Source organism: Anas platyrhynchos, chromosome 7, assembly GCF_047663525.1.
Source record: "Anas platyrhynchos isolate ZD024472 breed Pekin duck chromosome 7, IASCAAS_PekinDuck_T2T, whole genome shotgun sequence".
Taxonomy (NCBI): domain Eukaryota; kingdom Metazoa; phylum Chordata; class Aves; order Anseriformes; family Anatidae; genus Anas; species Anas platyrhynchos.
In genome coordinates, this window is record NC_092593.1 from 7,879,993 (window position 1) to 7,899,520 (window position 19,528).

Here is a 19,528-nt window from a genome sequence, read left to right on the forward strand (position 1 = left end):
CTCTGGGAGTTGTAGTCCCCGCGGGGGGGGGGGTGCGCTGCGGCTCCCGGCATGCAGCGGGGCCGGCCCCACACCCGGCATGGCGGCGGCGCGCGGCGGCCTGCGCGGTACCGGGGGGACGGGGGGACCAGGAAGGGACGGGGGGGGGACACGGGGACAGCGGGGGGGGCGGCGAGAGGGGCGGGAGGGGCGGGGGGGGCGCGAGAGGGGGCGGGGCGGGGAGGCCACGCCCCTTGAGACATTGGCCACGCCCACTGAGGCGTTGACCACGCCCACTTGGGTTGGCCACGCCTACTTTGTGCATAGGCCACGCCCCCTCGGGTTGGGCGCACGCGATTGGCTCGGCCGCGCCTTCATTTGCATGGCCACGCCCCCTATTTGCATGGCCGCCCTTTCATTTGCATAACCACGCCCCTTCTTGGTTTGGTCACGCCCCCTGTTGACTTGGTCGCTCCTTCATTTGCATGACCACGCCCCCTTTGGCTTGACCGCGCCCCCTATTGGCTTGGCCACTCCTTCATTTGCATGGCCACGCCCCCTTTTGACTTGGCCACGCCCCCTGCGCGGGGCTGGGGTCGCGCCCCGGGCGCCCCCCCCGTGCCCCCTCCCGACCCCCTCCATCCCCGCAGGGCTCCTGGCAGCGGCCACCAGGGGGCTCCAGGGGGGGCTGCCCCCATCCAGGGCAGTGCCCCCTACCCGGGGCTGCCACCGGCCCCCCCCGGGACCCCCCCCGAGACCACCGGGCCCCCCCCCGGGACCCCCGCGCCCCCTCCCCGAGGGCGTGGAGTACATCCCCACGCGGAAAAAGGGCAAGAACCCCATGAAGCCCGTGGGGGTGGCATGGTGAGTGGGGTTTTGGGGTAAAAACCCCATTTTCGAGGGTCCCGGTGCCCTCCCCCAGTGCTGTCCCGGTGTCCCGGGGGGGTCCCCACGCTGTGTCCCCCCCCCCTTTTTTTTCCTTTTCTCTCTTATAGGGCCATCGGGCTGCCGTGCGGGATCGTGCTGTTCCTGCTGGTGAAGCGGGAGGTGGACAGGAGCCGCCTGCAGCAGCTGCGCGCCCGCCAGCACATGCAGCGAGCCACCGAGGGCCACTACGAGTCCGAGCGCTACCGCAGGGCGTAGCCGGGGAACCCCCCCCAAAAAAAATCAAAAAAAAACCAAAAAAAAACAAAAAAACCCAAACCCCAAAAGGATGGAGGAGTTTGGGGCACGCCGGTGGAAAATTAAAGTGGTTTTATTTGGGTTTATAACTCCGCGCGCCCCCCACCCCGCGGCACATCGCGGCACCGGGGGGGGGCCCACGGTAAGGCACTGAGTGGGGGAAGCCCCCCCCCAGGCTTAGCCTTAGGGCGGGGGTCCCGAAGCGTTTTGGGGTCGCCGCTGGCTTCAGAGCGTATTTACAAGCGGATGCGCCCCCCCCCCAATGAAGGGAACCAGCCCCAATTTGCGCCCCCCCCATGCACCCACAGCGCCCAACCTGGGCGCACCGGGAGCCCCGGGGCTGGTGGCTCCCGGGGGGGCTGGCGGGGAGGGGAGCAGGTTGGGCAAAAAGGGGGGGGAAAGAAGAAGCATTTTGGGGTCGGGGGGGGGGATTTTGGGGCGGGGGGGGGCTTAATCCCGGCCCACGATCTGCAGGAGGAAGGTGAAGATGTAGATGATGTCGGTGTAGATGGTGAGGGCGCCGTAGATGTACTCCTCGGGGCTCAGCGTGTTCTTCCTGTTGCCCAGCACCAGCTGCGTGTCGTAGGCCAGGAACTGGGGGGGGAAATAATAGAGGGGGGGGGGGGGCACGGGGATGGGGTCAGGCAGTGGTGCCGGTGCGCCCCCCCCCCCAAACACCCCACACCCGACCCCACCCAAGGCTCACCAAGGTGAAGGCGATGGCCCCGATGGCCGCGTAGAGCATGTGGAGCCAGGGGACCTGCGTGGGGACACGGGGACGTGATGGGGACACGGGGGGGAGGCCGGGGGGGGCGCACGGCACCCCACAGCCCCCCCGCAGCCCCCCCCAAACTCACATATTTGAAGGAGAGGACGATGGCGGTGACGATGCCCGTCACCATCACCACGATGCCCAGCACGCAGAAGAGCCCCGGGCACGACGTGAAGTCAACCTGGGGGGGGTTAAAAGCATCAAGGGGGGGTCCCACAGTGTCCCCGACCCCCCCGCGAGGTGAGTGTCCCCCCCCCACGCACACACCTTGGTCTGGAAGCAGAAGACGGTGACGATGATGGCCACGATGGCGGTGATGAGCATGGCGATGAGGACGGCGTTGGTGCGGTACATGCTGCGGGCACGGGGGGGGGCACCGAGCTCACCCCAAAGTCAGGGGGGTGTCCCCGTCCCCCCCCTTGTCCCCCTTGTCCCCCCCCCCCAAAAAAAAAACAAAAAAAAACACCCAGGGAGTACCTTGCGATGGTCCCCGTCATGAGCCCCATGGCCAGCGTCTGCGGGACACAAGGGGGGGCTCAGCAATGGCATGGGGGGGGCACACGGGACTGTCCCCGCTGTGTGACCACCTCCCCCCCCCCCACGAGCCCCCCACTCACGAAGATGCTCAGCAGGATGATGTTCCATGGGAAGCGCCTCCTGGGGACGATAACGGGGGCAGCGGTGAGCCCCTCGCCTGCACCCATGGCCCCACAACCCCCCCAAGTCCCCAAAACCCCCCCCCCACGGCCCCACAACCCCCCCCCCATCCCCATATGTCCCCATATGTCCCCCTCCCACCTCCCTTAGCCTCCCTCACAGGGGCTGGCCCCAAACCCACACCGGGATCCATACCCTAAACACTCCATCCCTCAATACCCAGAGGACCCCCCCCCACCCCAAAACTCTGTCCCCTTTTATTTTTGGGGTCCCCAGCGCTCACCGGGGCCCCTGGCAGCAGGCCAGCACCAGGTAGGTGACCAGGAAGACGGCGCTGCAGAGAGAAGGAGAGGGTCGAGCTCAGTGCCCCCCCCCAAAAAAAAACAAAAAAAAAAGGCAGTGGGGTCATCGGGGGGGGGTGGGGGCCACTCGGGGACCCCATACTCACTAGGAGGCGTAGTAGATGGCCACGTTCCTCTGCACGAAGGAGCGCACGGGCGAGCTGCGGGGCGGCAGGGACGAGCATTAAGCGGCGTGCGCCCCCCCCCAAAAAAAAAAAAATACCCCCCGAGACCCCCCCCGCAGCTCACACGAAGGTGAAGACGGCGATGATCCCCACGGTCACCAGCAGCTGCACCGAGATGATGGCGTAGACCTGCGGGAGATTTCGGGGAGGGGGTCAGCAGCCGGCTACGGTGACCCCCCCTCCCCAAAAAATTTAAAAAAAGGGGGTGGCCCCACACTTGCCTTGCGGATGAAGGTGTGCCGGACCTTTTTGTCGTCCCAATCGGCCGCCTGGAACGGGGAGCTGCCCCCCATGCCCTCTCCGTAGCCGTCACCTGCCCGAGGGGGGGGGACACCTCGGTGACACCCCATGTGGCAGCAGGACCCCCCCCCCACGGACACCCCCATCCTGGGGCAGGGTGCTTAGGGCACCTGGGAGACCCCCGGCACTGAGACAACCCCATAACCCACCCCCCCACCCCAAAATTAAGGGTCCCCCGCTTACCAAACCGCATGGGCATGGTGGGCATCCCCGGCTGGGGGTACCCCCCCGGTGCCGCGTACCCCCCCGGTGCTGCGTACCCCCCAGGTTGTGGGTACCCCCCAGGCTGTGGGTACCCCCCCCCGTAGTGGGGGGGCTGGGGGTAAGCCCCCGGCGGCGGGGGGTACAGCGGGTTCTTGTCGTCGTACGGGGGGGGCGCGTTGGGCTGCGCCATGCCGGCTCCTCGCGGGCACCTGTGGGGTGGGGAGGGAAAAATGGGGACGTCACCAAGAAACCGCCCTTTAATAGGGCTGGGAATCACAGCGGTGGCCCCGATGGCACCATGGGGTCAGGGGGAGCCCCGGGGCCGTCCCCGTCACCGTCCCCATCCCACATTCCCGCGCCCTGAGTCCCCGGTGCCCGCGTCAGGGCAGGGCACGGCCGCGCTGACTCAGGTGGCGCTGGGGACGTGACCTCCAGGGCCACCCCCTTGGACCGTGGGGTGCCCCCCAGGGATGTGCCAGCCCCCGTTAGGGCACCAGTGCCACCCCCAAAGGGGACAAGGGGACGGGCACTGAGCCAGCTGGGCTCAAGGCCAGCAGCACGGCCCCGGACAAGGAGGAGGAGGAGGAAGAGGAGGAGGAGGAGGAAGGCAGAACCTCCAAGGCCAGGAAAACAAAAGCGGGGCCAGGAGGCGCCGCCAGGCCCCCACCCTGACCCCGTCCGTGCCAGCGGTGACGTGAGGCTGGGGAGGGCAGGACGGGAACGGGGAGGGGCGCAGGGGGCGAGCACCCGGTGCCCGTGGCCGTGTCCGTGTCCGTGCGTCCTTTGGGGCGGGAGCGGCCGTGGCGTCATTTTTGCCACCGCGCTGACGGCGCTGCCGAAAATAACCCGGCCACGTGGTGACCCCACACTTTTGCTTTCGCTGCCCGGCAGCTTCCCCAAAAGCTGCTGGCACCTCTTGGCCAACACCCCCGTACCCCGTAGTGCCCCCCCACCCAGGTTCCCCCTCCGGTCCCCCCTTGGCCAGGACGGATGCAGGAGCTTGAACCGGGGCCAGAACCTCCAAATTGAGCCCGGCCCCAGAAAAAACCCGAGGCAGAGGTGAGGGAACCAGCCCAACGGGTCCCGGCCGCACCCAGGCGCACGCAAACCCCTCCACGTCCCGCCCAACCCCATAACCACCCCCCCGGCAGCCCCACGGCGTGGCACGCGTGCGTCCCCGGGGCCACCCCAAATCAGCAGCGGGGTCACCGCCCCGTGCCCTTTGCCACGGGAGCCGTGCCACCAGCGGGGTCCGGCCCCGCTGCCCCTTTTCCTCTTCCCCTGGAACGCCACCAAGACCCCGGTGCCCACGGATGGGGCCGTGCAGGGCACCGTGACTCAGCACCGATAAGCGGGGGGGGGGATTTGGGCACCCTATGGGGGATTTGGGCCCCCCACCCCGCTCCCCACAACACCCACCCGGCTCAAGGCCCTGCCACCAGCTCAGCGGGGTGCCCAGTAGGGTGTGGGGAGCAGGGGCTCCGGGTGGGGTCCCCACGTCCCCATAACTGCCCCGGCTCTGGAAGGGCTCTGCCTTCCCAGTAGAGCCTGGTAACTGGTACCAGTTTGTCACCGCACGGCGTGGCACGGCTGGGGTCACTGTGCCACACACACCCGGGCTCGCCGCCCCCACCCAGCTCACCCCACACACGTCTGTAGGGTCTCAGCACCGCGGCTGCCCCTCTCTGCCCCCGCACAGCCCCGTCCCGGGGGCGCCAGGCGCGTGGGACACTTGTCACCTCCTGTCCCCATGCCGCGGGGACCCGTGCGCCCCTGTGCTCCCCGGCACCCCGCAGTGCCCGGCCTCACCCCATAAGGCCACCTCCTGATGGGGACCCCAAGGGACACCCCGCACAGTGCTGAGGAGGCCACCGAGGTGTCCCAGCGGTGTCCCCAACCTGGCTCACCCCAAACCTCACCCCGTTCCCCCCACGCTGTCCCCGCTGTCCCCATGGTGCCAAGCGGGCACACGCAGCAGGACTTTACCCCTAGCTATTGGGATCCACAGGTTGCCTCGCAACGGGGTGCCAGCCCTATTCCAACGGGGCTGCTGCCACCGCGGGGACACCTTGGCGTGGGGTCCCCAAACAGAGCCGTGACCCCCTGGGGACAACGGGATGGGGGGCACACAGGGATGCCCCCCCCAGTCCCGAGCCCCCCAGGTTCCCCCCCATCTGCTCCGGGAGGCGCAGAGGAAGGCGCCAGCCTGGGGCCACACCTCGCAGGGCCAAATCCCAAATCCCAAATCCCATAGGAGTGGCGCGTTCCTGTGGCTCAGGGAGGGGACCCCCCCGCCACCGCCCTGCCACCCCCCCCGGGATATCCGGTGCCGTGCTGGGACCCCCCCCCCGCCCCCCCAGCGCTGGGATCCCCGGGGGGCGAGCGGGGTTAACGGGGTGGGGACAGCTTGGCACCGGGGGGGGGACCCCAAATTGCGCTGGGACAGCCGGGGGGGCTCCGCCCAAGCCGGGGGGGGGCTCCGTGCCCCTTCCCCCGCTCCCCCCCGGTACGGGCGGTGTGGGACGGGGCTGGGGAGGGGGGGTCCCGAGGGGGGGGTCCCGGTGCTCCCCTACCTGCTGCGCGCTGCTCCGCCGGGCTGGGGCCGCTCCGCCGGGACCGGGACGGGGCGGGGCGGGGGCGGTCACTGCGTGGCCCCCCCCCCCCCAAACCGGGCCCCACCCCGGGGCCCCCCCCCGGCTCCTCTGCGCTCCTCTGCGCTCCCCCTGGCGGCGGCGCTCGGTGCCCGGTGCCCGGGGCGGGGGGGGCACCGCGGGGACCCCCCCGGGGGCTGAGGACGGGGACACTGCAGGGAAACGGGGGGCGCGGGGGGGACACCGGGGGGAACCCCGTGTCTCGGCTGTGACGTCACAAAGGGGACCCCCCCCGGCGTGCGTCATTCCCAAAGGGGCGCGCGGAGCCGGCAGGGGGCGCGCGGGGCTGGCGGGAAAAACGCAGCGGGGGGGTGGCGCGCCGCTCTCTGATTGGCTGCCGGGGGGGCGTGGCGCGCCCGAGGGGGCGTGGCTTGAGCGGAGGGGGCGTGGCCTCGGGAATGGCGGGGGCGCGCTGCCGGGGAGCGGCGGAGGGGACCGGCCCCGGGACCGGGACCGCGGTTGGGGTCGGGGTGTGCGGGCTGGGGGCGGCCGCTTGGCTCAGCCCCGCCCTGCGCCGCTTCGCAGCCGTGCTCATGGCCCTGGCCGGGCCGCTGCTGTTCCGCCTGGGGTGAGTGAGGGGGAGCGGCACCGGGCACCGGCACCGGTACCGGGGGGGGGGGAGCCGCGAGGGGAGGTGTTGGTACCGGTGCCGGTACCGGTGCCACTCAGCCCCGGGGGTGTCACAGCCCTGGGGGTGTCACAGCCCCGCTCAGTGCCCCTCCGGTAGCCCCCCTCCCCCGGTAACCCCCCCGCCGGGCTCCGGTGGGGCTGAGCCCTCCCTGCCCCCCCCTGCTCCCGGAGAGCCCCGGCCGCCGCCCGGGGGCAGCGGGGGGGTGAGGGCACGGCTGCAGCCGCCTTTGTTCTGCCTCCGGCCGAGGGAGCGCCGAGCCCGCCCCCCGCCGTCCCGGAGCCCTCCTGCAGCCCCCCCCCGGGGCCCTCCCCAGCCGCCGGGCTCGGGGTGCAGCCCCCCGGGGTAAGGGGGCGAGGGGAGGCTCCGTGCCCCCGGTTGTGGGGCTGGGAGCCGGCCCCGTTCCCCGTGTCCCAGGGTGGTGATGGGCACCTTTGGCCACTGCTGGTTGTCCCCTGGCTGGCTTCGTTAGAATCGTTAATGATGCAATCGCTAATTGCACCTGCCCTGCTAATTGCACCTCACTCTCTCTCCTGCCCCATTTCCTTGGGTTGGGGTTCGAGGCTCCGTGCCTCTCCTGCTAGGGGTGCTTGCTGCTCGCCAGGGGATTTTGGGGAGCCCAGCGGAGAGGCAGCGGCCCCAGTGTGCAGGACACGCTCATCCTGCTGCCACCACGGGGCACAAACGGCCTTGGGGTCGCAGGGACCGACCTGACCCCAAGGTTTCACCTCTCCCCGCTGCCCCTGCCCGGGCCGTGAGGTGGTGGCCGGTGACCGAGCGAGGGGGACTTTGTGCCCGGGGAGGTGGCCTTGGGCTGGGGACGGAGCCTGGCGCAACCCCGAGCGTTGCACATCCTTTGTGGCCCCAATCCCTGTCCCCAGCCCCAAAGCTGCCCTATAAACGGGGTGTCCAGGCACCACTGGGGCAGCGTCCGTGGTCGCTGGCTGCGGCACGTGCCACCGCAGCGTCTTTCGCTTCCCTTTTTTCCAGCCCCACTGCTCTGCCTCCCCCATGGGGCACCCTGCGCTTTTCCCCGGTGGCACCGTGGGGTCAGCCCCAGGCAGGGGGGGGGACAGCGGGGGACACTGGGTGGCTGGGGATAATGCTGGGAGGCTGCAGCTGGGTGCTGCGATAACCCCCCCGCCCCGTGCGCCCCCCCTGATAACGGGGGTGGGAAGCAGCAGGAGCGCATCGGGGACCCCCCCGGTGCTCTCCAAAAGTGGCCGTGCTCTGAGCGCTTCCCAAATGGGCTGGGGGCCGGGTGGGCTCCCCATGGAGGGGGGGGGCTCACCGGGTGTCCCCCCCACACACCCCCCCCAGGTACAGGCTGTACGCCCGCACGCGGCTCGGCTTCCTCTTCCACCAGCGGCAGGTGAAGAAGGCTCGCGAGCGCTTCCCCCACGGCCACTCCGTGACCCAGCCCCTGGTCTTCCGTGGTGAGTTACGGCCCCGACCCCAATTTGGGGCTGGTTTTGGGGGGATGCTCGGCCTCGCCCCCCTTTTTTCCCTGCTAGGGGCTTTGCCATGATGTCTGTCTGTCCACCTGGCCCTCCCAGGGATGAAAATCGTGCCCATCCCCGTGCTGGACAACAACTACAGCTACCTGGTCATCGACACGGGCTCCGGCCGCGCCGCCGTGGTCGACCCCTCCGACCCCGTGGCCGTGCAGGTGAGACCCCCCCCAAACCAGCCATGGGGTTTGGGTGTCCTCGGGGAGGGGGCTCTCTGGCTTTTTGGGGACGGAGAGGGGGCGAATCCAGCCCTAACTCGCAATCCTCGGCGCACGGGGCGGGGTGAGGGGGTTTGGGGTGCGTGGAGGTGCCATCCCCCAATATTTCCCCCAAATCTCTGCCCTGCCAGGCTGCCATCGAGGAGGAGGGGGTGACGCTGGAGGCCATCCTCTGCACCCACAAGCACTGGTAAGGGGGAAGGGGGGGTCAAGGGGGGGTTCTCCGTGCGCCAAAAGGGTGCTGGGGGACCCCTCGGGGTGGGGTGGGGACCCCCAAGCAGAGGCTTCTTGGGGGCTCGGGGGGGGGCAAGCGGTGGTGCCCAGGGGCACGGGGTTTGCTGCTGGGGGTGCCCCCACACCTACCCCACTGGGGGGGGGGGGGGCACCGATCTCTGTGCCCGCAGGGACCACAGCGGGGGGAACGCGGAGCTGCGCCAGCGGCACGGCGCCTGCAAGGTGTACGGCAGCGCCCTCGACGCCGTCCCCGAGCTCACCAAGTGAGTCCCAACCCCATACCTGCACCCGTGACCCCCCCACAGTGCCCATCACCCCCCCACAGTGCCCGTCACCCCCCCACCAACATGCTCCCCCCCACACACACCCCACAGATCCATCTGGTGCGCACCAGTCCCTGCCCCACCTCCCTCGCACCCGTTCCCAGAGGCTGGGGATGCCCTGAGGGGGGCGTTTCGGGGTGCTGGGCGTTTTGGGGTGCCCTGACGGTGCCCCCCCCGGCTGGCGCAGCCCCCTTGGTGACAAGGAGAAGGTGACGGTGGGCTGCCTGACCTTCGAGGCGCTGGCGACACCCGGCCACACGGTGGGCCACACGGCGTTCGTGCTGGACGCGGGGCCTTTTGGGGGCCCCCCCTGCCTCTTCTCCGGGGACCTGCTCTTCCTCGCTGGCTGCGGTGAGTGCAGCCCCCTGGCAAAGCGCAAAATCAGCCAGGATTTGGGCTGGGGAGGGGGAACAGTGGGTTTTTTGTTTTTTGTTTTTTTTTGGGGGGGGCCGCCCTGGTGATGGGCAGTGCGCATGGGTCCAGGCAGGCTGTTCGAGGGCTCCCCCGAAACCATGCTGGCCTCGCTGGATGCGGCCGTGAGCTTGGGAGAGGACACCCTGCTATGGCCCGGTGAGCGTCACCCCCCCCAAAATCCCCTCCCGCACCCCCAAACCGCCCGTTCCCATCGTTGGGAGGCCGGGGGGGCGATGCTGAGGGTGCCCCCCCCAGGGCACGAGTACGCCCTGGAGTGCCTGAGCTTCGCCAGCCTGCTGGAGCTCGACAACCCCGCGCTGGAGCAGAAGCTGCTGTGGGCGACAAAGCAACGGTGGGAGAAGAGGAGCACGGTGAGCACCGAGGGGGGGGGCACCCCCTGACCCCCCCACATCCCCTCCTTATCCCTCTGTGCCTCCCTCACCCCCCAAATTCCGCTCGCCGGGGGCTGCGCCGTGCGCTTGGGGTGGTCGGAGAGGGGGTGCCGGGGGGTGCTCGGGGCTGAGCGCATCCCCCCCACCCTTTTTTTTAATTTTTTTTTTTTTTTTTTTTTTTTTTTTGTGTCCCCCCCCCTCCGCAGTGCCCCTCCACGCTGGGCGAGGAGCAGAGCTACAACCCCTTCCTGCGCACCCACCGCCGGGAGCTGCAGGAGGCCCTGGGGCTGCGGCGGGGCAGCGGGGAGCCCCCCGACGCCTTCCGAGCCCGCGTCCTCAAGGAGCTGCGCAGGCGCAAGGACCTCTACAAACCCACCTGGGGTGCCCCCCCCCGGCATTTGGGGACCCCCCCCTCGCCGCCAGGACTGTGCCGTTGATGCTGTGGATTTCCCCTCCTGTTTGGGGGAGAGGATGGAGCCTCCCCCTGTGCCACCCCATAAATGTGTGCCCCATAAGCGGACTCTCCCCCCCCATTTCTCCGCGCCTTGGGGTCACCTGGGAGCACCTCAATCCCCTTCCTGGGGGGCCACAGCCCCCCCCCCCAGTGCTGGCACTGTAGGGACAGCACCAAGGGCTTTTTTTCCCCTATTTCCCCCCCCTTTTTTTTCTGGGAGTCCCCAGTTATCAGCGCACCAGCTCAGGGCTCCCCCCTCCCCATTCCCCAGGCACCCCCCCAGCGCCGTGCGCCCCCCTTTTTGGGGTGGGGGGAGGCTGGGAGGGACCCCAAAGACACACTGGCATTGGGGGCACGGTGCTGGGGACAGGACAGACACCCCGTAACCCTATAAATAAAACCCTGGATCCGATTTGTACCCACTCAGCCCCTCCCTCTGTGTTTGGGGAGGGGGGACAGGGGGCTCCATCCCAAAATTTCTATGGGATCGCTGCTCCTTTAAGAGGCAGGGCCGGGGGGTTGCCATAGCGACGGCTGGAAGCGTTGTGGGGGGGGCACCTCGGCTGGAGGGGCCAGGTTTGGGGTCGGGAGGGGGGAATTTGGGGGCAGGATATGGGATTTGGGGGGGATTTTGGGGCGCACCGGGGGGCGGTGGGGCCACGGGGTGGGGGGCTCTGCTCCCCTATAGGGTTACACGGCTGGGCTCCTGGGGGGGTGCTGGGGGGGCTGGGGGTCCCTGTGCCCCCCCACAGTGGGATTTTTGGGATCAGGCCCCCCGTGTCCCTACAGAAGACCCCAACCCCATGGAGGGAGCTGCCAAGTTCCTGAAGCGCATCGGTGGGTGTCCCATACCCCCCCCCTGTCCCCCCCCCCGTGTCCCCATCCCCCTGCCCTCCCCAGGACGTGACCCCCCCCCAAGCCCTGACCCCATATGGGGTCAAGGGTCCGGAGGGGGGATTTGGGGCCAGCTGGGTGACCGTGTATTTGGGGCCAGGCCCCGAGGAGCTGGAGCGCTGCCTGTTCCCCGAGACCCTGGCGCTGGTGGCGGCGGGGGGCCGCGGGGGGGGGCACCTTTGGGTGGGCGCCAGACCCGCACCCTACGAGCGGGAGGGGCAGCGGGTGCGCAGCTGCCTCCTGGTGCACGCCGAGTGCCGCGGGGAGCTGGACGGCGTCCCCTTCTGCAGCACCCTAAAAGGTGAGACCCCTAAAAAGAGGGGGAGGTTTTGGGGGTGGCGTCCCCAAATTTGGGGTCATCCTGGTCTCCTCCCCACCCTATTTGGGGCCGTGCCGTGCCAGGGTACGTGACCATGCGGCTGGAGACCCTGGAGCAGGAGCAGCACCAAAGCCTGGAGGTGAGCGGCGTGGCCCCCCCACAACCCCATTGTCCCCCCCCCTCTTGGATTTAGGGGCACTGCACCCAGCCCCATATCCCCATCCCCTGCCCCGTGCCGCAGCGGGGACGGGGAGGGAGCACCCCAAAACCTCCCACGGCCTCGGGATTTTGGGGACGGGATCCCCCAGCCCCATTGATGGGGATTGGGGGTGGCTCTACCCCCGAAACCCCACAGTTCGCAGCGCACCCCATAGAGAGGAGGACCCTCATGGTGCAGCAGCCCCGTGGGATGACCGTCACCGTCAGCACCCGCCAGGGGAAGGTGAGGCTGGGGGGGCGCAGCGGGGTCCCCCCCCCCTCACCAGATTTATGGCACCTGGGGGCGCATCCCGAGCAAGGGAAGGGGCTGCCCACCCTGTAGGGTGCTCCATGGGGTTTTTGGTGTCTCCGCAGGGGGAACCCCGCTCCCGGGATTTCTCCTACGGCTGGGCCTCGCTGGGGGGGCTGCTGGGGGAGGCCGCCAGCCTCCTGCTGCTGCGGGTGCTGGCTCGCCGCGGTGCCGTGCCCCCCCCCGGCCTCATCTTCCCGACCATCGACAGCGAGGGGCACCTCGGCACCGCCACTTTTGTGAGCCCGCCTGGGCAGGTGGCATTTTTTTTGGGGGGGAGGATTGAATTTATGGGGTGGGGTGACCCTATGGGGTGTCCCTACAGCGTGCCCTGGGGGCGCAGCGGCAGCTGGTGGGCTCGGAGGAGGTGGAGGTGGTGGTGCTGGAGCGAGCTGTGCGCACCAAGGAGGGCGTCCCCGTGGTCTGGCACAGCAGCTTCCTCCCCAGCGGGTACGGCCGGGACGGGGGGGACACAATTTGGGGTTGGGGGGGGCACATTTTTGGGGTCGGCACCCAGCGGGGTCCCCGTCCCGCAGGCGCTTGGCTCGGCAGCTGCAGGTGGGGTGCCCGGTGCTGGCGGTGCTGCAGGATGAGGCTGTCCTTGGAGAGAGGGGTACGGAGCGGGGCTGGGGGCTTTTTGGGGTCTGGGGGGGGGTCGGGGGGGGGGGGGACATAAGGTGTCCTGCCTTCTGCGTGCAGCCGAGGCCGAGCCCCAGCCCGCGTCCCCCAAGCAGCCCCTGGAGTGGGAGGAGGACGCCCAATTGCGCTCCTGGTTCCTGGATAGGAAGGTGAGGAGGTGGAGAGACCCCCCCAAAAACCCCACAAAGCCGGGAAAAGGCACGGGGACGCAGGACGGGGGTGCCCACGTTGTGTGTCCCCCCCCCCAAACACGCAGGAGGAGCTGCAGGCGTCCCACGGCACCTACGTCCGGCAGCACCCCGAGCTCGCCGCCCTCCTGGCCGATTTCCTGCAGGCCCTGCTGCTCCGGCAGCCCCCCGACCCCCTCCCCTTCGCCGCCGATTTCTTCGCCCCCTTCGCCCGCCGCCAGCCCCCCCGCCCCCCCTTGGCCTCCTCCCGCAGCCCCCCCCAGGATTAAAGCCGTCGCTGCTGCGCCCACCCTGCTCTGGTGTCTTTTTTTGGGGGAAACTGAGGCACAAGGGGGGTGGGCAGGGGGCTGGGCTGCATCCAAATCCCCCCCCCATCCCCAGGGCGGTTTGGGGGCCCCCCCCTCCCATTTCCCCCCCCCCCCAAGGGTGCGTTTTGAGCCGCTCACATGCTTGTGCAACGCGCGCCCGCTTCCTCCTCGCTCCCGCTCCGCTGCCCTTTCCCCTACCCCAGCAGGGACCGTGCCCCCCCCGCGCCCTCCCCCAGCCGTGGGACACCGTCCCCATGTGTCCCCCCCCCCCTTTTCCAGCACCAAGAGGCAGTGGGACCCCAACAGGACGTGCACGGGGGGGGCACACCTGGGCACGCTCCCACCCTTGGGTGCCCCGTGTTTGCACAGGGGTGTGCGCAGGGTTGGTGCCCCCCCCCAAAAAAAAAAAAATAATGTGTGTGGGGTGGGGAACCGAGACCGCAGCACCCAGGGCTCCTTTTCCCAGCCTGGGTCAGCGAGGGGGGGGGACACGCTTCTTCCTCCTCCTCCTCCTGGGGGGGGGTTTAAGAGCTGGGGGGCGGGCGCTGCGCCCAGTTTCGAGGCCCCAGCACCATGTCCGGATCCGACCCCACTGTGGCATCGCTGGAGCCAGGTGAGCGCCCCCCCCAAAATCCCCCCCTGGGTGGGGGGATTTTGGGGTGCTGCACCCATCCTCCTCCTCCTCTTCCTCCCCCCCCCAGGCCTCGCCGGGTCCCTGAACCGGGGCCAAGAGGATCCTGGCGATGCCCCCGGCCCCCCGCAGCCCCCCGGGCGCACGGCTCAGCCCTACCTGGCCGAGCTCGTCAGCATCCCCAAAAGCAGCGGGGTACGTGGGGCTGGGGCTGTGGGGTCGGGGACCCACCCTTGGGGACATCGGTGTCCCCCGAGCCCTGGCTGAGCTTTGAGGCTGTCCTAATGGGGGGAAACTGAGGCACGGGGAGGGGGCGCCGAGCCCCCCCGCAGCTCTCCAAGGGCGCGGAAGGGAGAAGGGGAAGGGATGGGGTTGTGAAAGCGGGGCTGGCGAGCGGGATTGCGTGGGCACCGTTAACGGCAAACGCCGGGGAGGCTCCCGGGAACTGGGAGCCACTGGTTTTAACTGGGAGGGGGGGGCGGCGTTCCCGTCCCCAGCCCGGCTTCAGCCTGAGGAAGCTCTGGGCTTTCACGGGGCCCGGCTTCCTGATGAGCATCGCCTACCTGGACCCGGGCAACGTGGAGTCCGACCTGCAGTGCGGGGCCGTGGCCGGCTTCAAGGTGAGCCCCGGGGCTGGGGGGGGGGGGGGGATGGATCCCAATCCCCCACCCGGCCCCCGCTGCCCTTCTCCTGTCCCCAAATTCCCCCCCCCAGCTGCTGTGGGTGCTGCTGTGGGCCACCGTTTTGGGGCTGCTGTGCCAGCGCCTGGCCATCCGCCTGGGCGTGGTGACGGGCAAGGACCTGGCTGAGATTTGTCACCTCTATTACCCCAAGGTGAGTGGCCAAGGGGGGGGACGGGGGGGGCACGGCACCAGCGTCCCCGTCCCGTTTGGGGACACCTGAGAGCGTCCCGGCGTCAGCAGCCGCAGCAGGGCGCATCCTGCCCGGCCCAAGCTGGGACATGTCCCCGTGCCGGAGCACCTTGAGTTCCCAAATGTGGTGTCCCCCCCCGTGCCCCAAACACGAAGCATCCCCGTGCCATGTCCCCATGTCCCCGTGCCATGTCCCCATGTCCCCATCCCCGCCAGGTGCCCCGCGTGCTGCTGTGGCTCACCATCGAGGTGGCCATCATCGGCTCGGACATGCAGGAGGTGATCGGGACGGCCATCGCCTTCAGCCTGCTCTCGGCCGGCCGGTAACCCCCCAACGGGACCCTTTTGGGGTGCCGCCACCCTCACCCCACCGGGGTGGCCCTGGGGATATTGGTGGCCCCCCCACCCCACCCCTTTCGTTGTCCCCATCCCGCAGCATCCCGCTCTGGGGCGGGGTCCTCATCACCATCGTGGACACCCTCCTCTTCCTCTTCCTCGATAAGTACGGTGAGTTATGGGGTGTGGGGACACCCAGGAGGGGATTTCCCCCGGGGGGGCGGCACCGGTGCCCCCCAGCCCAGCCACCCACCCCCACAGGGCTCCGCAAGCTGGAGGCTTTCTTCGGCCTCCTCATCACCATCATGGCCCTGACCTTTGGCTACGAGGTAAAGGATTTGGGGGGGGGGGGTTTAGGACATCCCCATCCCAGCCTGGTGCTATGGGGGGGGGCTGCTAATGGGGTTCCCCATCCCAGTACGTGGTGGTGAGGCCGGCGCAGCTGGAGGTGCTGCGGGGCATTTTCCTGCCCTACTGCCCGGGCTGCGGGCGGGAGGAGCTGCTGCAAGCCGTGGGCATGGTGGGGGCCATCATCATGCCCCATAACATCTTCCTCCACTCCTCCTTGGTCAAGGTGAGCGGGGAACGGGGTGGGGAAAAATCCCAAAACTCGGAGGGGGGGGAAGGCGCACGGTGCGGGGTCACCCCGTGGGGTCACCCTATGGGGTCACCCGGGGAGGGAAAATCCCCCAACTCAGGGGGAAGGCGCACGGTGTGGGTCACCCCGCGGGGGTCACCCTATGGGGTCACCCTATGGGGTCACCCTATATGGGGTCGCCCCACGGTGTCCAGACCCGAGCCATCGACCGGTCGAAGAAGGAGGAGGTGCGGGAGGCCAACACCTATTTTTTGGGCGAGTCGTGCCTGGCGCTCTTCGTCTCCTTCCTCATCAACCTCTTCGTCGTGGCCGTTTTTGGCCAAGCCTTCTACCGCCAGCGCAACCGGGACGTGGTGAGGGGCTGGAGGGGCACCCCATGGATGGATGGATGGATTATCGGGGTGGTGTCCTCACCCCTCCCGGATCTATGGGGTGCCCTACACGTGCCCGGGGTGCTTTCCAGCACAACAAGTGCGTCAACAGCAGCGTCAGCCCCTACGCCCGCATCTTCCCCCTGGACAACGCCACCGTCTCCGTGGACATCTACCAGGGGGTGAGCGGCACCGGGGAGCCCTGGGGTGGCCCCCGCTGGCCCTACAGATCCCCGGGTTGAGTTTTGGGGTCGCCCTACAGGGGGTCATCCTGGGCTGTTATTTCGGGGTGGCGGCGCTCTACATCTGGGCCGTGGGGATCCTGGCGGCGGGGCAGAGCTCCACCATGACGGGCACCTACGCGGGGCAGTTCGTCATGGAGGTGAGGGCAACGGGGGGCAAATATCCCCTTGGGGGGGGCAAATATCCCCCGGGGAGGGGCTGGGCAGGGAGTTTCGCCCCCCTTCTGCGTCCCCAAGGGCTGGCATTGGGGTCCCCAAGCGCCCCAATCGGGGCAGTGCCACCCTAAGGGTGCCCGGTCTCCAGGGGTACCCCGTCCCCATGGGTGCCCTACCCGGGGTGCCGCTTCCCTAATGAGCTCGTTAAGCTTAACGAGCAGCAGCTGACATCTAGCGGGCCCCGCAGCCCTGCAGCCGGGCACCCAGGGGCGCAGAGGGGAAGGGTTTGGGGTTTTGTTTTTTTTTTGGGGTGTCCCCCCCCCATGTCCCCAGGGCTTCCTGCGGCTGCGCTGCTCCCGCTTCGCCCGCGTGCTCTTCACCCGCTCCTTCGCCATCCTGCCCACCCTCCTGGTGGCCGCTTTTCGGGACGTCACCCATTCTAACGGGCATGAACGACCTCCTCAACGTCCTACAGAGCCTGCTGGTGAGGGGGGGGCACCCCAGGGACCCCCCCAACCCCCCCCCCCAAAAAAATCCCCCCCTTCCTCACCCCGTCTCCCCCCAGCTGCCCTTCGCCGTGCTGCCCGTCCTCACCTTCACCAGCCTGCGCCCGCTCATGCACGACTTCGCCAACGGGCTGTGAGTTTTTTTTTTGGGGGGGGGCACACCCCAAACCCCCCCCCCAAAAAAAAAAAAACATCCCCTGGGTGTGCAAAACCCCGCTGCGGTCCCCTATACCTGGCTATAGGGTGGCCCATGGGGGAAAACACCCACTGGGTGTTTTTGGGGGGTGGCGCACGGTGCCGGTGCCGTGCCCCCCCCCAAAAAAAAAATAATCTGTGCCCCCCCCCAGCCTGGGGAAGGTGCTGATGGCGCTGATCGCGGGGCTGGTGTGCGCCATCAACCTCTACTTCGTGGTGACCTTCCTGCCCACCCTGGGGGGCCCCGAATTCCTCGCCCCCCTGGGGCTGCTGCTGGCCGCCTACCTGGCCTTCATCGCCTACCTGGTAGGGTTTTTTTTGGGGGGGGGGGCACGGTGGTCGTGTCCCCCCCCCCCATATTGAGGTCCCCGTTTGCCCCCCACAGCTCTGGACCTGCGGCATCGCGCACGGAGCCCCCGCTTGGGCTCGGGGCCCCCACGGCCGCTTCGCTTTGGGGTCCCCCCCGAGCCCCCCCCCGGGGTGGGGGGGTCAGGGTGATGGGGTGGGGCATTGGGACTGCCCCCCCCATATACACACCCTATATAGCCCCCTTTTTTTGGGGGTGGGGGGGTGCCCCTGTACCCTAATTTGCTGAGCCCCCCATAGGTGGGGGGGATTAAGGGGATGGGGGGGGGGCAGATTAGGGGATGGGGGGGCCAGATTAAGGATTGGGGGGGGCAAATTAAGGGTTGGGGGGGTGGATTAGGGGGTTGGGGGTGGATTAGGGGATGGGGGGGCGGATAAGGGGTTTGGGGGCGGATTTAGGGGTGGGGGGGCGGATTTTGGGATGGGGGGGGCCTGGCTTGAAGTGCCTCAGCCTCCCCTCGCCAATTAGCGCTAATTACCCCCCCCCCGGCCCGCTAATTAGCAGCCTGGGCTGGCCCTGGGGGGGTCCTCCCGGTTATTGGGGGGGGGGGGCCCTATATATATGTGTGTGTGACCCCCCCTTATGGTGGGGGGGGGGGGGGCTGATAAATGGGATCTGTGCACCCTGCCCTGCGCCCGGCTCCTTTTGGGACCCCTTGGGGGGGGGGACAAATTTTTTTGGGGGGGGCAAAATTGGGGAGGGGGGGGCACACATGAGGGGGGGGGCACAGACGCCTTGGGGGGGGGTCCCGGGGGGGTCCCAGCCCTTTTCCACACATTCAGGTTTTTTTTTGGGGGGGGGTGCTGGGGACCCCACCCCCATCCCCCAAAATTTCCCCCCCCCAACACCAGGGGGGGGTCCCTGGGTCCGCCCCCCCCCCACCCTCACTTACGAGACGCTCCCGCCCCGTTTCAAGGCCCCCCCCGTCCCCAAAAAAACCCTTTTTTAATTTTTATTTTTTTATTATTTTTTTTGGGGGGGGGTCGGGGGCTGCCCCTGCCCCCCCCCCCCCCCTCCCTTTACCCCTTCCCCCCCCCCCCCCCTTTCGGCCCCGCGCTTGTTTATGTGAAGAATTTCCCCTCCCTTAAAAGGGCGACGCAGGGCGTGGGGGGGGGGGGGGGGGCAAAGCGGGTGGGCCCCCCCAAAAAATTAAAAAAATAAAATAAAATAAAAATAAAAAAATATTTAAAAAATATAAAAATAAAAAAATAAATAAAAATAAAAAATAAAAATAAAAATAAAAATATATTAAAAAAATAAAAAATAAATAATAAATAAAAAAATAAAAGAATAAAAGAAATAAAAATATAAAAATATAAAAAATAAAAAATAAAAAATAGAAAGAAATAAAAAATATAAAAAATATAAAAATAAATAAATAAATAAAATAAAAATAAAAATAAAAAAATAAAAAATAAATAAAGAAATAAAGAATATAAAAAATAAAATAAAAAAATAAAAATAAATAAAAAAATAAAAATAAATAAAAAATAAAAAATAAATAAAAATAAAAAAATTAGAAATAATAAAAAAATATAAAAATATATAAAAAATAAAAAAATAAAAAGAAATAAAAAATAAAAAAAAATAAAAAATAAATAAAATAAAAATAAATAAAAAAATAAAAAATATATGAAAATAAAAAATAAAAAAATAAAAAAATAAAAATAAAATTAAAAAAAAAAACATAAAAATAAAAAAAAACCACAGCGGCTGTGTTTTAGGTTCGCCCCCCCCGATACACACCCCGGTGTGTGTGTATCGGGGGGCGAACCTAAAAAATCCAGAGCGTGGGGATATAGGGGAGGGATTAAGGAGGGGGGGGTAAATGGGAAGGGGGGGGGAGGTAGGAAGGATTGTGGCGTTGCCCTTTAAGGGGGGGCCTTGAAACCGCGGCGGGCTCCATGTTGCCGGCCCCGCGCAGCTCCATGTTGTAACAAAGTTTCCTCCGCG

General features: G+C 66.8%; 4 protein-coding genes across 6 annotated transcripts; 3 read left to right on the top strand and 1 right to left on the bottom strand.

The window, feature by feature from the left end:
- Positions 1 to 15: 15 nt before the first annotated feature.
- PNKD (PNKD metallo-beta-lactamase domain containing) lies at positions 16 to 10,826 on the top strand. Of its 2 annotated transcripts, XM_072040643.1 has the most exons (10): positions 16 to 107; positions 630 to 843; positions 8,220 to 8,335; positions 8,456 to 8,568; positions 8,760 to 8,818; positions 9,033 to 9,125; positions 9,373 to 9,536; positions 9,669 to 9,755; positions 9,855 to 9,970; positions 10,198 to 10,826. In XM_072040643.1, the coding sequence occupies exons 1-10, from the start codon at positions 80 to 82 to the stop codon at positions 10,426 to 10,428; spliced, it is 1,221 nt and encodes a 406-aa protein (XP_071896744.1). In that variant the 5' UTR covers positions 16 to 79; the 3' UTR covers positions 10,429 to 10,826. The 2 variants fall into 2 exon arrangements, with proteins under 2 accessions (XP_071896744.1, XP_071896743.1); XM_072040642.1 differs by lacking the exons at positions 16 to 107; positions 630 to 843 and adding an exon at positions 6,491 to 6,839.
- On the bottom strand, positions 1,219 to 6,336 carry TMBIM1 (transmembrane BAX inhibitor motif containing 1). The gene is made up of 12 exons (XM_072040646.1): positions 6,194 to 6,336; positions 3,600 to 3,829; positions 3,338 to 3,429; positions 3,181 to 3,245; positions 3,039 to 3,092; positions 2,874 to 2,924; positions 2,551 to 2,590; positions 2,411 to 2,448; positions 2,201 to 2,288; positions 2,019 to 2,114; positions 1,868 to 1,921; positions 1,219 to 1,755 (listed from the first exon to the last, which is right to left on the bottom strand). Exons 2-12 carry the CDS (start codon positions 3,808 to 3,810, stop codon positions 1,612 to 1,614), a joined length of 933 nt encoding a protein of 310 aa, XP_071896747.1. The 5' UTR covers positions 3,811 to 3,829; positions 6,194 to 6,336; the 3' UTR covers positions 1,219 to 1,611.
- Positions 10,827 to 10,961: 135 nt separating the features above from the next.
- Positions 10,962 to 13,282, top strand: CATIP (ciliogenesis associated TTC17 interacting protein). Of its 2 annotated transcripts, none has more exons than XM_072040645.1 (10): positions 10,962 to 11,021; positions 11,235 to 11,282; positions 11,440 to 11,640; positions 11,742 to 11,797; positions 12,014 to 12,100; positions 12,232 to 12,405; positions 12,492 to 12,616; positions 12,703 to 12,779; positions 12,866 to 12,954; positions 13,062 to 13,282. In XM_072040645.1, exons 2-10 carry the CDS (start codon positions 11,249 to 11,251, stop codon positions 13,260 to 13,262), a joined length of 1,044 nt encoding a protein of 347 aa, XP_071896746.1. In that variant the 5' UTR covers positions 10,962 to 11,021; positions 11,235 to 11,248; the 3' UTR covers positions 13,263 to 13,282. The 2 variants fall into 2 exon arrangements, with proteins under 2 accessions (XP_071896746.1, XP_071896745.1); XM_072040644.1 differs by having other exon boundaries at positions 10,978 to 11,021; positions 11,216 to 11,282.
- A 471-nt stretch (positions 13,283 to 13,753) lies between these two features.
- On the top strand, positions 13,754 to 17,818 carry SLC11A1 (solute carrier family 11 member 1). Its single transcript, XM_072040640.1, is given in 16 exon segments — positions 13,754 to 13,914; positions 14,003 to 14,127; positions 14,430 to 14,552; positions 14,647 to 14,766; positions 15,021 to 15,127; positions 15,241 to 15,311; positions 15,402 to 15,469; positions 15,559 to 15,714; positions 15,933 to 16,091; positions 16,202 to 16,291; positions 16,372 to 16,491; positions 16,841 to 16,945; positions 16,947 to 16,991; positions 17,073 to 17,146; positions 17,361 to 17,514; positions 17,594 to 17,818. Coding segments are annotated over 16 exon segments (1,767 nt in total). The 5' UTR covers positions 13,754 to 13,874; the 3' UTR covers positions 17,804 to 17,818.
- Positions 17,819 to 19,528: the final 1,710 nt, after the last annotated feature.

What these genes read in the sequence shown, in the direction of transcription:
- PNKD (XM_072040643.1), top strand. Translation starts at nt 80, where the DNA reads ATGGCGGCGGCGCGCGGCGGCCTGCGCG. An exon ending in CCGACCCCGTGGCCGTGCAG is followed by an intron (nt 8,569 to 8,759) that starts GTGAGACCCCCC and finishes CTGCCCTGCCAG; the next exon opens with GCTGCCATCGAGGAGGAGGG. An exon ending in GCCGTCCCCGAGCTCACCAA is followed by an intron (nt 9,126 to 9,372) that starts GTGAGTCCCAAC and finishes CGGCTGGCGCAG; the next exon opens with CCCCCTTGGTGACAAGGAGA.
- TMBIM1 (XM_072040646.1), bottom strand. Translation starts at nt 3,810, where the DNA reads ATGGCGCAGCCCAACGCGCCCCCCCCGTACGACGACAAGAACCCGCTG. An exon ending in TCGTCCTCTCCTTCAAATAT is followed by an intron (nt 1,922 to 2,018) that starts GTGAGTTTGGGG and finishes GTCCCCACGCAG; the next exon opens with GTCCCCTGGCTCCACATGCT. An exon ending in GGGCCATCGCCTTCACCTTG is followed by an intron (nt 1,756 to 1,867) that starts GTGAGCCTTGGG and finishes TTCCCCCCCCAG; the next exon opens with TTCCTGGCCTACGACACGCA.
- CATIP (XM_072040645.1), top strand. Translation starts at nt 11,249, where the DNA reads ATGGAGGGAGCTGCCAAGTTCCTGAAGCGCATCG. An exon ending in CAAGTTCCTGAAGCGCATCG is followed by an intron (nt 11,283 to 11,439) that starts GTGGGTGTCCCA and finishes ATTTGGGGCCAG; the next exon opens with GCCCCGAGGAGCTGGAGCGC. An exon ending in TCAGCACCCGCCAGGGGAAG is followed by an intron (nt 12,101 to 12,231) that starts GTGAGGCTGGGG and finishes GTGTCTCCGCAG; the next exon opens with GGGGAACCCCGCTCCCGGGA.